At 34.0% G+C, this 15,410-nt stretch overlaps 3 protein-coding genes across 3 annotated transcripts; all 3 read left to right on the top strand.

Moving 5' to 3' along the window:
* The first annotated feature begins 1,731 nt into the window (after nt 1-1,731).
* LOC100778944 (protein root UVB sensitive 1, chloroplastic) lies at nt 1,732-6,113 on the top strand. The gene is made up of 6 exons (XM_006573439.4): nt 1,732-2,800; nt 3,381-3,437; nt 3,566-3,764; nt 4,063-4,178; nt 4,732-4,908; nt 5,391-6,113. The coding sequence occupies exons 1-6, from the start codon at nt 1,859-1,861 to the stop codon at nt 5,679-5,681; spliced, it is 1,782 nt and encodes a 593-aa protein (XP_006573502.1). The 5' UTR covers nt 1,732-1,858; the 3' UTR covers nt 5,682-6,113.
* Nucleotides 5,888-9,199, top strand: LOC102669104 (bifunctional peptidase and (3S)-lysyl hydroxylase JMJD7). Its single transcript, XM_006574216.4, has 5 exons — nt 5,888-5,962; nt 6,138-6,185; nt 7,337-7,512; nt 8,525-8,595; nt 8,636-9,199. Exons 1-5 carry the CDS (start codon nt 5,888-5,890, stop codon nt 8,773-8,775), a joined length of 510 nt encoding a protein of 169 aa, XP_006574279.2. The 3' UTR covers nt 8,776-9,199.
* Nucleotides 9,200-9,661: 462 nt separating this feature from the next.
* On the top strand, nt 9,662-11,245 carry LOC100778405 (pentatricopeptide repeat-containing protein At1g31790). Its single transcript, XM_003516461.5, has one exon. The coding sequence runs from the start codon at nt 9,890-9,892 to the stop codon at nt 11,159-11,161; it is 1,272 nt and encodes a 423-aa protein (XP_003516509.1). The 5' UTR covers nt 9,662-9,889; the 3' UTR covers nt 11,162-11,245.
* The last annotated feature ends 4,165 nt before the right edge of the window (nt 11,246-15,410 follow it).

Below are 15,410 nucleotides of genomic sequence, written 5' to 3'. Positions count from 1 at the left end.
GAAAATACTAAAAATGAGATTTTATTATTTTTATTTTCTAGTTGTTTCCTGTATTTATTTTCATTAAAAATATTTTTAAAAATTCAATCAAACATATTATGGTCGACATTTTCTATTTTTAGTGAAAAGAAAACTAACACCTCCTAAGACAGCTATAGGCACGTGCAGCCAAAACATTACATTAAGTAAACATAACATAGGGACAACAGGGAGAGGGAGAGGGTCAGAGGGGTAACGAGGTAGAGTAAGGTAGCCCATCTCGTACTAAATTGAAAAAACAACTTAGTTTTATATTCTTTATTCATTCTCTCATAAAAGAAGTTAGCCCATCACCATACAGGGTTGGAAGGATCTTCTAACCGAACAGGTCCTATGTTATAAAATTTTGGCATATTTCACTTGATAAATCTGTTACCGAATTATAGTTAGATGTACATTATTTGATTTACAATTATGTCAATGCGATATGCCTTTCACACTATTAAATTCTTTTATCTGAAAAAAAAAATTATGCATTCACGTGGTGCTAAATAATTTTATAGTGTTATTCAATCATAAATATTTTGTATGATAATTTATTGATTTTTATAAATTTTTTAAAAACTATATAAATTATGATAGATAACTTTATAAGATCATTTTATACTTAGTGTATTATTACTAAACTTTTTTCTTTTATCAAATATCATTCTTATTTTTTTATCGATAAATTTTAGTTTTGTTACATATGTTAAGTGGAAGATTCAAATTTATAATCTCTTCTTTCTTTTTTCTCTTTTTTTCCAACCAGTGACCAATTGAATTGAATTAAATGAGAAAAGTAATCGGATTAAGTTTCATTTGATTTCTTTTAGAATTCTTGATGTGACTATTAATTTAATTCAATTTGATTTTTACCTTTGTCTATTGGAATTGTAAATTTATTTAAATTTAAATTCTAATTCCTTAAATAATTAATCATTTATTATCGATGAAGGAGCATACAACAATGGATAGGTGAATGAAGGAATCAGAGATGTCAATAAGGAAATGACTGTGTGTAAGAAAATTGAATGCAGAGAAGAATGGAGGAGCTAGTTATGAAGTATGAAGCATGATGTCTCAGTGGTAAGGATTCTCCTTCTCTGACGAAAACGACATCATTCTCAGCTTTGCTTGCTTCCTTCTTTTCCTGCACTTGTTTGCCATGGTGCAACATTGGGGGTGGGTATTTTTCCAAAAATAGCAAGAAAGGAGTGTATTTTTTTTGAAAGAGGATATCTTTGCAAAATAAATTAAAAAGGAGAGTGAATAAGAAAAGAAAGAAAGTGAATATAGCAAATCTCTTTTTAGATAACCAATTTTTATTGAGTGGAGTTGGACCTTAGCCGAGAACATAAGTCAAATCTCAAGTATTAAGATAAAAAAAAGAGTTTGAATATGAAATAAATGATTGCTTTTGAAATAAAATTTAACTAAAAAAAAATATGAATTACACATGAAAAATAATATAAAAATTTTCTGTTATTTTTCTCCTTTTCACCCTAAGTCGAAGATATTGATGTCATGACTTTAATATATAGTAATTTATTTTTTTTATAAATTTTAAACAAAAGTATTTCAATCTAATAGTCAAAATTACGTATAAAAAATCCAATAATCTAAATTTATAAAATATAATACTATCAATTATAATTTTTAAGTTAATTTACATTTATAAATTGTTCATTTGTTCTTAAAAAAAAAAAAAGAAGGTGTGCTAGTGATCAGTGAGCATAATCGATCACGTTGGTTTGATATTGCGCTAAATGTGTCGATTTCAAAGTTGACCTTTCTCCCTCAGTCCCTCTTCTGTTCCCGTCCCGGCGGAACCACCAAAATGGGCGGCACTTGCACGCCCTTCTCCGCCTCCTTCCTCACCTCTCTTCCTCTTCACCACCGCCTTCAACCGTCGCCGCCACATTTCGCCGCCGCTGTACCCCTTTGTTCCAAACAACAAACCCCTTCTCACACCTTTCGCCTTTTAGCCCTCCCTCTATTATCCCATGGCAACAACAACAACAACAACAACAACAACAACGGTGGTAGTTGGGGCAACCCCTTTGACTCCTCCGATTCCAATTCAAATTCCCACCACACCCTTTTCCTCTCCCTGCTATGCTCCTCCGCCCTCTGCTTCTTCTGCCACCTCCTCCACGCCAAACTCGCAAAGGCCAAAACTTTGTCTCCCTCCACCACCGCCGACACCTCACTTTTCTCCGAACCTGTTTATGAAGTCAAAGGTGGCAAGTGGACCAAACTCGTCCCCGACCTCACCAACGATGTCTTTGTCTCCGCACAACAAGGCTTCTTGTCGGAGCTATCATCCCTCAAAGTACCTTCACAGCTCGCAACCTTCGTGTGGCTCAAGTGCAGTGACATCTTCACGCGCTTGATGCTTCCAGAAGGGTTCCCCGAGAGCGTGACGAGTGATTACTTGGAGTATTCTCTGTGGAGAGCAGTGCAAGGTGTGGCTTGTCAGGTTAGTGGTGTGCTCGCAACGCAGTCGTTGCTTTACGCTGTTGGATTGGGAAAAGGGGCTATTCCCACTGCTGCTGCTATCAATTGGGTGCTCAAGGATGGAATTGGGTACCTTAGTAAGATCATGTTGTCTAACTTTGGACGCCATTTTGATGTTGACCCTAAAGGGTGGAGATTGTTCGCTGATCTTCTTGAAAATGCTGCCTTTGGTTTGGAGATGTGTACTCCTGCTTTCCCTCAGTTTTTTGTGCTCATTGGTGCTGTGGCTGGGGCCTCTCGCTCTGCTGCTTCTTTGATTCAGGTGATGCAAGTTTTTAGTGTATGAATGATTTGCAATGTCTTTAAAGATTAAATCCTTTTGTTTAGAATTAGATTGTGTTGGTTAAGCCAGTTGAGTCTTGTGTAGAATCTGTACCTTACATGATGATTCGATTTTGGTTTTCTGGTGAGTATGAATACAAAAGTTAAATGAACACTATCCATATTGATATTAAGCATAATAATGATATGTTTAAGGTGATTGTTCTAACCTACCCTTCAGTGGTTTTGGTTCTCATTCATCTGCGTGTTTAGTAGTCAATAGCACGCTATGGTTGAGCAGAGCAGTCCTAGACTGCTATGGGATTCAAATAGCGGCCATTGTGGCTTTTCAGAAGCTATATTGGCGCTACCATGATATAACCTTCAAAAACCCATTTTTGTACCCCTGGAACACAATTGTTTATACTTTATACCATTTAGTTTGGGTTATATACCATTTAAAATAACGGTCATCCCGCAGCCTATTATCTCACTATAGCGTTTTTAGTGTTGGTTGCTACGTTTCACTATATGAGGTTGATAACTATGATTGAAAGTTTGAACTTATTTTTTCTTCACAGGCTTCAACCAGGAGCTGTTTCTTTGCTGGTTTTGCTGCTCAAAGGAATTTTGCTGAGGTGAAAATTCGATTCTTTCTTCTTTATTAAATATTGAGTATTAAGTGGCATGATAATGATTCATGAGTATTCATTTGACACTTATAGCTACATTCTGCTTTCTCTCTGAAAATAATTGTAAATTGTAGGTAATTGCTAAAGGGGAGGTCCAAGGAATGGCAAGCAGGTTTATTGGTATAGGGCTCGGTATAGGATTGGGTAACTGCATAGGCTCCTCCACACCCCTTGTTCTTGCTTCATTTACTGTCTTGACCTGGATCCATATGTACTGCAATCTGAAGTCGTATCAGTCCATTCAATTACGGACTTTAAATCCTTATCGTGCAAGTAATTTCAAATCTCTCTCACATCCACTCAAACTCATGCCCTATTTTTCTCATGAAAAATTAGTTTAGTTTATAGTTTATACTGTTGATGAAACATTGAATACTCTGACAGGTCTCTTCTGTGTTAATTTGAGTTTGTTATAAAATATTGGAAGTTCTTGTAGGTTGCAATTATACAACAGTCTTAGGAATGTTTTTGCAATCAATTGTTGGGTTACTAGGAAATCTGGAAATGCTACTAGGGGTTCATTTGTTTGTTAAAAGGTCAAATTTTTTTGTCTCATTGATTATTTTGACAGGTTTGGTTTTTAGTGAATATCTACTGAGTGGCCAGGCACCTCCAGTTAAAGAGGTCAATGATGAGGAGCCACTATTTCCAGCAGTACCCATATTAAATGCAACTTTTGCAAACAAAGTGAGTTAATCTTGCTTGTGTTTAAGTTGTGAAATTTAAACCTTTGAAACAAAGCTACTGTCTTCCTGATTCAAAATTTGCTGCTAGCTAAAATTACATTTATTTATTTATTTTGATAATAGTTTGTATAATTGTAAGGTTCTTTCTGGCTTCTTCTAATAGTACTTCTCAGTTCAGGCTGGTGAGTATCAGGTCACATGTCCGTCTGTCCCTTGCTATGATGATAACTTATTGGAAGGTTACTTTTGCAATTTTTTAGGGTTTCATATGGTCATTGCTCTTATGCCACTGTTATTCCATCTTCACTACTCTTGTCAATGTGGGTTGAATCTAGGAAGTATTAAACATAGTACATGCGAGACTTGACCTATCTATGATAATGTTATTTGCTCTTCTCAACTTGCTATGAATTCCTAGATTATATCAGATAGATACTCTTCTAACATCAGTTGATTAGGCTTCCCAGAAGGATGCACAAGTATCAGAACCGGTTGGTATTATGTTTTGCACAATCTAATTTGTATATGTTTTGGCTTGTTTACTTTTGTAATAGGCACAATCAATTGTTTTATCATCTGAAGCAAAAGATGCAGCTGCCGAAATTGAACATCGTCTGCAGCTTGGATCCAAGCTCAGTGAAATTGTCAACAGCAAGGAAGATGTGCTTGCCCTCTTTGGGCTTTATAAAAATGAAGGCTACATCTTGTCAGAGTACATGGGAAAATTCTGTGTAAGTTGACAGCCAACTTTCCTTTTCATTGGATTGTTTTTCTCATCCTAAACAAGTCCAATATTTTAGAATTAAAAAGTAAGCAATTTTACAAGAAGTTTTCTACTGCTATCCTTGTTTCTGGTTCCAATTATTTTGGAGTTTTAATTAACAAACTTATATAGTGGGGAGGTCCAAATGTAATGAGATCCGTGAAAATCACTGAAACAAGAGAAGTATTTTAATCGATTGGAGGCAGAAGGCTACACAATTCATTTTCATCTTGTAGCTTTTCCTTTCCTTTCTGAGCTGCTCTGTCTCCAAAATAAAGATCGAAAACTATAGAGGCTGAAAAATGTGGTTTATTTGTCAAATGGTTTTCCCCTTCAGGCATTAGCAACTTGCTGCATCAAGTTTACATTTTGCCCAATTTGAAAAGTTATTTTAAATTAAATATTTGCCATTGTGTTTCATGGGTCTAATAATTCATCTTCCTGATTCAGGTTGTGCTCAAAGAAAACTGTTCACAGCAAGATATGCTCAAGGCATTGTTCCAGGTCAATTACCTTTACTGGCTAGAAAAGAACGCAGGAATTGGAGGAAGAGGAACCCTCAATGATTCCAAACCTGGTGGGAGGCTGCATATATCTCTGGATTATGTGGAGAGGGAATTCAACCATGTCAAAAATGATGGAGAATTGGTAGGGTGGGTCACAGATGGGCTTATTGCAAGGCCATTGCCAAATAGGATTCGCATAGGAGACACACCACCCTCAAACTCAGTGAGTAGCTGACATGGGCAAAGACTGGTGGTTCTCATTCATGATCACTTGCATTGCATAGCTGCATGAGGAAGCTAGTTGGACTCGAGATGTCTCGGAGATTGAGGGCAATGGTTTGTTCTTTGCCATTGATTGTTGAGTAGCACATCCCACACTGCAAAGCATACAACTCAATGAATGGCACCAAAATAACCACGACTAGTTGAATTTAAAGCCATATGGCGACATGGTGTGACAAAAACCCCAGTTTGCCTCCCTTTGTCATTGTCAATGAATGGACTAACCTTGAAAAGGTGAAGTAACTGGGAAACACACACAGCTTTTACTTGAGAGATTGCACTCCACGGATAAATTGAGATGTGCATCTTAATGTCAAGCTTTTGCCTGTTTTGCAACCAAACTTTGTGTATAAAATCTCGTACAAAATACATTTTCTTCCACAAATTTGTTGTTTCTAATCCATTGTAGATTGTCTTTGCCCCCACAAATGATCCAAATGCTTTCATGCCATTGCCTGTATATTTTGCAAAAATAAAAACAAAATTTGATTTAACAATTTGTTAAAAGGTAATAATACAACACACAATAATTGTAAAAACTAAAAGCCATCACCGCTATCGTCTCCTTTCTCATGGCCCTGCTTTTATTGTTTTATTTTTTAATTGTGTGAATTGAAGATCATATGTAGGAGTTTATAACACTAGCCGAACAAGGTCAATCACTTAAATTAGACCTCTTTAGTGTGTGCTTAGATGAGCATTGATAAAATTGATTTTAAATGAAATTGATTTTAGTTAAAATTGATTTTAAAATAATATGATTTATATTTGAATGTTTTATAATAAATCAAGTTAAGAATAAAATTCAATATAAAATTTTAGATTCAATATAGAAGTAAAAGTTATTTTAATTTAAAATTAATTTTAATTTTTTTTATCATAAAATCAAATATATAAAAATATATCCAAAATTAATTCTGAGAATCACATGTCAGCACCCTCTTAATCATTTCATTTTCACGTGATCACAAATTCCACATTACATATAAGAAGCTCCAGAAATCTATTCCTGAAAAAAGTGAGACTTGTTTGTTAAGTAAGATGAAGGAGGAGAATCAGATAGAGGAACTGTGGAGGGAAGTGAGGGATTTGAGTTTGGGAAACAGCGGAAGAGTAGAGTAGAGTCTCCACCAACCCCAGTTCAGTTCCTGAGAGACTTCATCACTCCAAACAAGCCATATGCATAATCTCCAACTTCATCACTCCAGTTAATTCTATTAAAGTTACCAACGTGTTAATAATTTGGTTTGTATAAAGAGAAAATTAGATGCAGTTTCATAAGTATTTTTGGTGGTGCTGTCCAACTAAAATTATAATTTGCCTCAGCAATCCACGTAGACATTTAATGGAAACATTTATCATGTGGATTACTGAGGCAAAACTTCAATTTTGATTGGAGTTCAGTATCTATGAAACTGCTTCTAAGTTTTCTCCTTTGTGTAAAAACTGAAACTTTCAAGGAGTTATTGAACACAATTAATATTTGTTGTTTAACCAAATTGTATGTTCATCCTTTTTTTTCTTCTTTCTTGTTGATGGGGCGTGGGTTTTGCTACTAAAAAGTGTTGCCTTTTGGAGTTGATTTCATTTGGGTGTTGTGGTTTGTAGGATACGGGAGAGTTTGATTTGGAACTTGAGAAGCCAACAAGGTATGTGCCTTGGTGCAGTGTGGATCCTTATCCTTCTCTGAGGACCATGGATGATGAGATGGCCAAGTTTCCCCTGTACTTCAATGGCCCTCGGCCGTTTGAATGTACTGTGAAGGCTGGCGAGGTTCTGTATTTGTAAGATTCCCTTGCTTTGCATTTGCATCATATGAATGTGTTTTAATGGTGCGCTTTCTTTCTTCTGCCGGATATTCTTTATCATCTGAGATAGTAAATTTGAACTTGTGATTGGGTCACTGGGCATATGATGTTAATTGAAATTACATAACTGTGTTATGGTCCTCGTTGTTCATGCATTATGCTTTTTGGTTAATCCGTTGTCTCTAATGCCTACTGAACTTAATGGATGCAGTGATTGTGATCCATTTTACTAGTTTACTTGAATAATCTTACTCACTTAAAGATCTTTGTCATGCTTACTAATCACCTTTAGTGAATGATTCAATAATAGATTTTCTGATTTTTTTTAGTGTTATAAACTTCTAGTTGTTGAGAGAGGATCAGGAGAACCAAACTGATGAGCTATTGACTCTGACACAGTTCCTTCATTCCATGATTGCATATCATTTTTTTTAAATAAAATCAGTTGCCGATCAATTGCTTCAACTTACTGAAATGAGTGAATTATAGCTGATGGGCTAATGGTTCGTGGCCACAGGAGTACAAACATTAAAATTCTGCATTTGATGCTGCAAAAGTATTTCCATGTCCTGATAACATTATTTCTACTCAACCATACAACATTTACTTACTGAGGCTTGCTATCTAGCAATTTTTGCCATGCAACACGAGTGAATGCATGAATTGGAGGTATATTCTGCGTTAAGTCAAGTGTTTCTGCCCTCCTCCCCCAACCCCTAAAAAAAGAAAGAAAAAGAAGGAATGAGTGAGCATCCACATGGCACGAGTGACCTGATGTAGCGGGTACTTTCAACTTAATGGGAATATTTTGGCAACCTTGTTCGAGAACTTTTGGCTTTTGCTTTTTTGGTTGCATCAAATAGTATCCGATTTTTAACTTGAAAGAAGAGTATTGCGAGGGGAAATTAACCCAGAGTTCAAATTCTCAACCATCTTATTGTTGAGTATCCTTTCTGTGGCATATGTTGACAGGATGAAATTCATGCAGGCCAAGTATGTGGTTCCATCATGTTAGACAGGGTGCGGATGATGGAGGGTTAACTATTGCAGTAAATTATTGTTTTAATCAGAATTTCGATGGAAGTTATATTTTATGCAGGGTACCATATGCAGTTTGACATTAAGTACGCTTATTTCAACTTCTTACAGTCTATTCGATATCGATCTACTCCAAGTACAATGATAAATGATAAATTGTCTGAGGAGATAGATTCAGATTCTGCTTATTATGAATCTTGATGAATTTTCATTTCTTCTCTCAGCCGACCATATTTGATGAATTCAAGCGAATGCTGAATACCAAATGTACAGGGGTACTTGATCAAACACTTCCAGGAATGTGAGAAAGCATTGTTCCCAAAACGTGCAGCTACTTGTTCTTCAATTCATTTGTACCATGTGATGCCAATTTTCCCCGTTACCATTTTCTTTCTTCCTCTTTCTGCTGTGGGTGCTGTATGTATTGGTCTTATTGAGCAAATTTTAGTATTAATCTAGCTTTTTAGTTTCTGCAAGACATTTCACCCATTCTCCATCCCTCTATTTTTCGTCAAGTGAATTGGTCTTAGGATTAAATTAGATGCATTAATTATTTGATGTATTTAACGGGGTTGCATCATACATGTGAACAATTTATAACATATATGACACAATGTTTTCTTTATAAGAATATATTTTGTTTCTGAAAAATTCTTAAAATTGGATTTTATTTTCCATAAAATTAAAATTTGATATTAATCTTTAATTATTTTATTCATTTAAAATCTTTTATTTACTTCCACCTTCATTTCTTAGTATTATTTATAGAAATATTTTTCTTTTGTAAAATACAATAATTGATTTCAATACAATTAACGTTTGGTTTTTAAAGATTGTCCAATGAATAGAGAAAAAAAATTATACAATGGAAACATCTTATTAAAACTCATCATATAAGTTAAATTTGTTAATTTTTAAAATAATTTATGATTGATTGATAATGTAAAATTATGTTTATATATATATATAACTCTAATTAAAAACTCATGAAATGTTGAAATAAGAAAAAGTTTAAGAATACATAAATTTTTGTAGTTGTAAAACGACAAACAATTCAAAATAGAATTCACTTTGGAGTGTTCTGGTGTTATTTATTTTGATGCAAAGGAAAGGATAACAGAGGCAGAGAAACTAAACACTCGAAGAGCAGAAACTAGACGGGGTGTTTTGGCGGTTAGGGTTTAAGGTTTACTACGATAACCATAGAAGAAAACACATAGGGTGGTGTTTCAATGTTTAGAATTTAGGGCTCAAGAGGATTATGATAGAAGAAAACATATATAGTGTGAATCGCAGGTTGTCGTGGACGTGAAAAATGGTACTCATCACTGCACCGGTGACAACAGTACCAACCCACCACCTATTCTTCGACGAAAACGTTGATTTAAAGAACAGCAAGCTACGTACTTTGCCTTCTCCCAACCATCAACTCGAGTTTCGACTACCCTTGCGCCACCCCATTCACAACTTCCCTAACCACACTTCCCCACAACCCCTTACTCAAACAACTACTTTCACTAAGAAGAAGAAAAAGAAGAAGAGAAAAGGGGCCACAACCTCTGACATATTGCACTTGATGGAAGCTCTACCCTTTCCCGTACCCATTGACATCTACACCTCTCTCATAAAAGAGTGCACTGTTTCCGGCGACCCAGAAACCGCCATTGAGTTGGCCACCCACATCTCCAAGAGCGGCATCAAACCCCCATTGCCCTTCCTCAATAGGATTCTCGTCATGTTCGTGTCGTGTGGTTTGTTGGAAAATGCGCGCCACATGTTTGACAAAATGCGTGTGAGGGACTTCAACACTTGGGCAACCTTGTTTGTTGCTTACTATGATAATACCGATTACGAGGAGGCTACAAATGTTTTTGTTAACATGTTAACCCAATTGGGTATGATGGAATTTCCTCCGTGGATATGGGCTTGCCTTCTCAGGGCCTGTGCCTGCACTGTGAATGTACCTTTAGGAATGCAAGTTCATGGATGGTTGTTGAAGTTGGGTACCTGTGATCATGTGCTTCTCAGCAGCTCCTTGATCAACTTTTACGGGAGATTCACATGCCTTGAAGATGCGAGTGTTGTCTTCGATGGGGTGTCACGACATAACACGTTGACTTGGACGGCTAAAATTGTTAGTGGTTGCAGGGAAAGGCATTTCTCTGAGGTTTTTGACGACTTCAAGGAGATGGGAATGCGAGGGGTGAAGAAGGACTGCTTCACGTTTTCTAGTGTTCTCAAGGCATGTGGGAGGATGCTGAATCAGGAACGATGTGGTGAACAAGTCCATGTTGATGCTATCAAACTTGGGCTGGTCTCGGATCACTATGTGCAGTGTAGTTTGATTGCCATGTACGGAAGATGTGGGTTATTGGAAGATGCAAAACGGGTGTTTGAGATGAGCCAAGAGGAGAGAAAGGTTGATTGTTGGAATGCTATGCTTATGGGTTACATACAGAATGGTTTGTACATTGAAGCTGTTAAGTTTCTGTATCAGATGCAGGCAGCCGGAATGCAGCCCCGGGAATCTTTGCTTAAAAAATTAAGAATGGCTTGTGGAAGTATTAGCTACTCAAACATGAATTAACTATATAAGAAGTATATTGTACATTGACATGTAAAAAAAGTTGAATGGATTCCCCCCTATAAAAAAATTGCTTGAGAGTTCAAATGTCCTGACATTTTGGTCATTCTTTTTGTTTCTAACGTACAAATATAGTGTCCATAGAGGTTGTATATTAAAAGATAATGCATATTATTGAGGTGAACTCCAATGGGAGAATAACACAAATAGTACCTATAGAATTTTTTGTAAGTTTTGTTCAATTGAGTGAGGATAAAAAGGGCCAATTTTAAATCATGCTGAAACTTTAATCCTATATTTTATTGAGTAGGGTTTAGAAAGGGTCAGTCACACAAACTCGATATAAGTAGCTTGAGCCCAAAAAAAAAAACTCAATTTCAATTTGGACTTCCAAAATGGAATTTAAGCCCAAGTCCAACATTTCATAGGATGGGTATAGGTCATTTGTCAACTATGGTGAATATTGGATAAAAGGCAAAGAAAGCTAGATAAGAGATGAAAAATGATGTAAAAAAGTATTAAATTAGAATTAGAAAACCTTCTTTTCTTGTTTTCAAAAGTGAATTAAAATGATTTTGAAATTCATTTAAAATCACCTCAACTTTTTTTTTTATCCAAAGAAGAAATATTTTCAAATTTAAATTTGAAAATAAAAAATTTAAATCCACCTAAATAGGACCTAAATTATTGACGATCTTATAGTTGTTTTTTTTAAAAAAAAAATTATTTTATCATATTAACCGTGATAGAATAAAATAAAGTTGTCATTCTTATTTTATTTCATTTTCAATAGTTCAAATAATAATTCTATTTTGTCAATACAAATCTAAGTTATTTTAAGTGATGTAGACTGCAGAGTGTATGGTTTTTGAAACAGAGTTTATCGAGAGTATTTTGTTTTTCTGTCTCCCATAAAGTATGATTATAAGATAGGTAAAGCCCACCACCGTTAATAGCTTGATTGAATCACACTTTATAGTTCGACTAAAATTAAGAAAGAAAAATTTGAGGAAAGCAAAGTGTGATCTAAAGGGAGAAAAAATTATTGCCGATAGCTGAGAAGAGTGAAATTCATAAGGTGTGGAGATATAATATTAACTTAATGGTGAATGGAAAATGAAAAAGAGAAGAAGAAAAAAATCGTGAGTTTAAATCTTTTTATTAATAAAAATTAATAATTAACAATTAATATTTACTATAAAAAAAATCAGAAGGAATAAGTAGCTGTAAAATCACTTGATTTGAGGAGGGCATTTAAAAGATGTTTGCACGGGATGGCCAAGTTAAAGTTCGAGATTGTAATGAATGGTTCATTTCATGGCATTATTGCATAATAAGTCGCATTAGCGTTCTTCAGTTGGTGACCGGTGGGGCTAACTGGTGCTACAGACAAAACCATTCAGCCATTAAACTCCAAATATCTTCCATAAAAAGTTCAATACGGTTTGACAAGTTTCTTACAAATTAAAACTAATATTTAAGTACATTATAAAATTTCAACGTATATCATAAGCAGGAAACAATTGGGACCACATGAAATAAACTGGTAATGGATTAAGTAGCTTATACTCCACCGATAGTCTATTTATCTTTGAAGAAATAGGCACCCAAATCAAATGGCGTGAAAGTGAGTGCTACTGAAACCAGAGACAAACAACTTTTATCTCCTTGCCCAATCTGTGGGGTTATTTTTATATATTATGTGCTTGTCCTGTTTACATGGAACCGTTATCCTTAAGTGAGTGCTACTGAATTGTTTTTATTTTAAAAAAATCTAACAAATGTCCTAAGGATATTAGTTAAGAAACTTAAAATTAGAAGTATTTTTATGCAAAGACAAAAAATTGCATTATTCGTATTATTTTTTTTACACTCTTCTATGATTTATATAATAAATATTTTTTTATTTTAGTTTATTAATTAATACACTAAAGACACGCGTTAGCAGAACCTTTTTTAAAAATATGTAAAAATTGTGTAGAGACATAGGGAAATTTTAACAACTAACGCTCACTATTTCTTTTTTATAACCCGCTAACATACACCGTTTAAGTAACTGAACTAAAGAGGGTGTTACTAGGTGTACCCAGCATTTTTTCAAAATGCCAAAAATGCCCCTCATTTGTATTGGGTGTGCATTTTAGAGTAGTTTGTAAAAGGCTTACGGATCAAGTTGATCCATATGTTGATATTTTAAGCATACAAATCAAATTGATTCATATGTTGATATTTTAAACATACAGATCAACTTGATCCATATGTTGATATTTTAAGCATACGGATCAACTTGATTTGTAAAAGAATTATGGATCAACTTGATCCGTAAGTCTTTTACAAATCAAGTTGATTCATATGTTGATATTTTAAACATATGGATCAACTTGATCTGTAAAATCCTTACGAATCAACTTAATCTGTAAAATCCTTACTGATCAACTTGATCCGTAAACCTTTTACGCAAGGACATTTTTGACTTTTACTGTTGAGTGTTGGGTGCACTAGCAATAATGTTAGAACCTAGCAACACCCAACTAAAGACTAAGCACTAAACTACTAAACAGCCAAATTACATATGCTTTCTTTTGCTGTTTTACTTACTTCTTAGCAAGTAAGTAAAAATGTTTGATAAGCACTCCATATGCTATCTTACAACTAGAGAAAAAAAAGAAAGAAAGAAAATATTATCATAATAAGATTTATAATATGAGGAAATAAAAGATTAAAAAAAAGATGTTAGTGGAGTTTTAAAATAAAGAGTGATTCATGTATTATTAATTGGATAACATTTTATCAGTTTTCATTTCTTTATATGTTCCTTCTTAGGCTTGCTTCTACCAACTAATCATTTGGTCCCGTTTTGTCATTCTGGTAGTTTGATTGGGTTTGCATGAGGCGTGTTTGGCGCTGTTTTGTTGTTCTACGTCGCTTTTAATTACTAGCTTTTCTTTTTACAAAATGTCAAATTATTTTAAAATTCTTATCTAGCTTAAATAACATAGTAAGTAATATTAATGTAATTAAATAATAGAAAGAATGCTATACTTTAACAATAAATCAAACTTCAATTAACTATGAGGGTTAATTGACATGACTAATTTGATCTTAAATAGTAATTAATATGTTGAATATATAATTACATTAAATATTTAATGAAAATTTTTATTACTCAAAATTATGGTACACAATATTATCATACATGTGATCTCGTACCTAAAAAAAACCCAACTTCAATTCTTAATTCAAGCTATCTTATTGCATAAAGCAAAGAAAAGATCAACAAGGTGGGTAAGGCAGGAAAGGGAAGTTTCCCTTACGCGGCAAAACCAAAGCCTTTCCACTCTTATAAACAACCTTTTTTCGATCTGAAAAAGGCTTTACAAGTTATTTTAGGCTGAAATCTCCAAACAAAATATCCACGTATTGGAGCTGCTTTGTTTTCCACGAGACGCAGAAATGAAACAATTTCTTGATATTTTTTTATTTTTTTTGTATATATAGTTCCATGGTATTTATCCAAAGAGAATCGATCCGATTTCTGTTCCATTTTGAGAACCACTCAACTTGTGAAAGAAAAATAAGGAAAATAAGTGTGGTCTCTGCCTAAATCAAAATTAATATCGACCAAAATGTGGTTTGGAAAACTGATTGAGGCCCGTTTATTTCGGTGGCTGAAAGAAAGGTGGACCCTTAGCGCATTTATTATGGATTCCAAATAGAAATATCATAGATTCATCATTCTACTGTAAGCTTCGTTTTCACCACACACTTCGATTCCAGGTGTTGATTTACTTTCAAATGAATTTTTATGGATATAGATTTTCAAAATTAAGTTTATCACATTTTGAGGATAAATTTAGAGTATATCCTCCAAGTCATGTCAATCCAGATTGATATTTTTTATAAAAATATTTTAAAGCTTTTTTGTTTATTTTTTTAATCACTATAAATGAAGCGAATTTTAATTTGTTTTTTAAATTTTTATTTTTTGGTTTATCTTTCAAATTGAAATATCTATTTTTTTTTACATGAGCAAATTAATTTTGGTTTTGATTCATGTATAAAAAATTGTTTGATTTTCATTTCTTTAAAAATCTGAATCACTGTTTTTGGATTTTGGTTTTAATTTTTATTTTTGTGTTCATATTCCAAATCAAAGTAATTATTTCTTACACTTGCCACTCTTTTCTTTTTACTTCAGCGTTTCTCTTTTTATTGTAAAAAATACTATAAAGATTTGAAGTAAAACTAACAT

Source organism: Glycine max, chromosome 1 (genome assembly GCF_000004515.6).
Source record: "Glycine max cultivar Williams 82 chromosome 1, Glycine_max_v4.0, whole genome shotgun sequence".
Taxonomy (NCBI): Eukaryota; Viridiplantae; Streptophyta; class Magnoliopsida; order Fabales; family Fabaceae; genus Glycine; species Glycine max.
The sequence above is the reverse complement of the archived record's forward strand: the minus strand, read 5'-3'. Positions and strand labels throughout refer to the sequence as shown.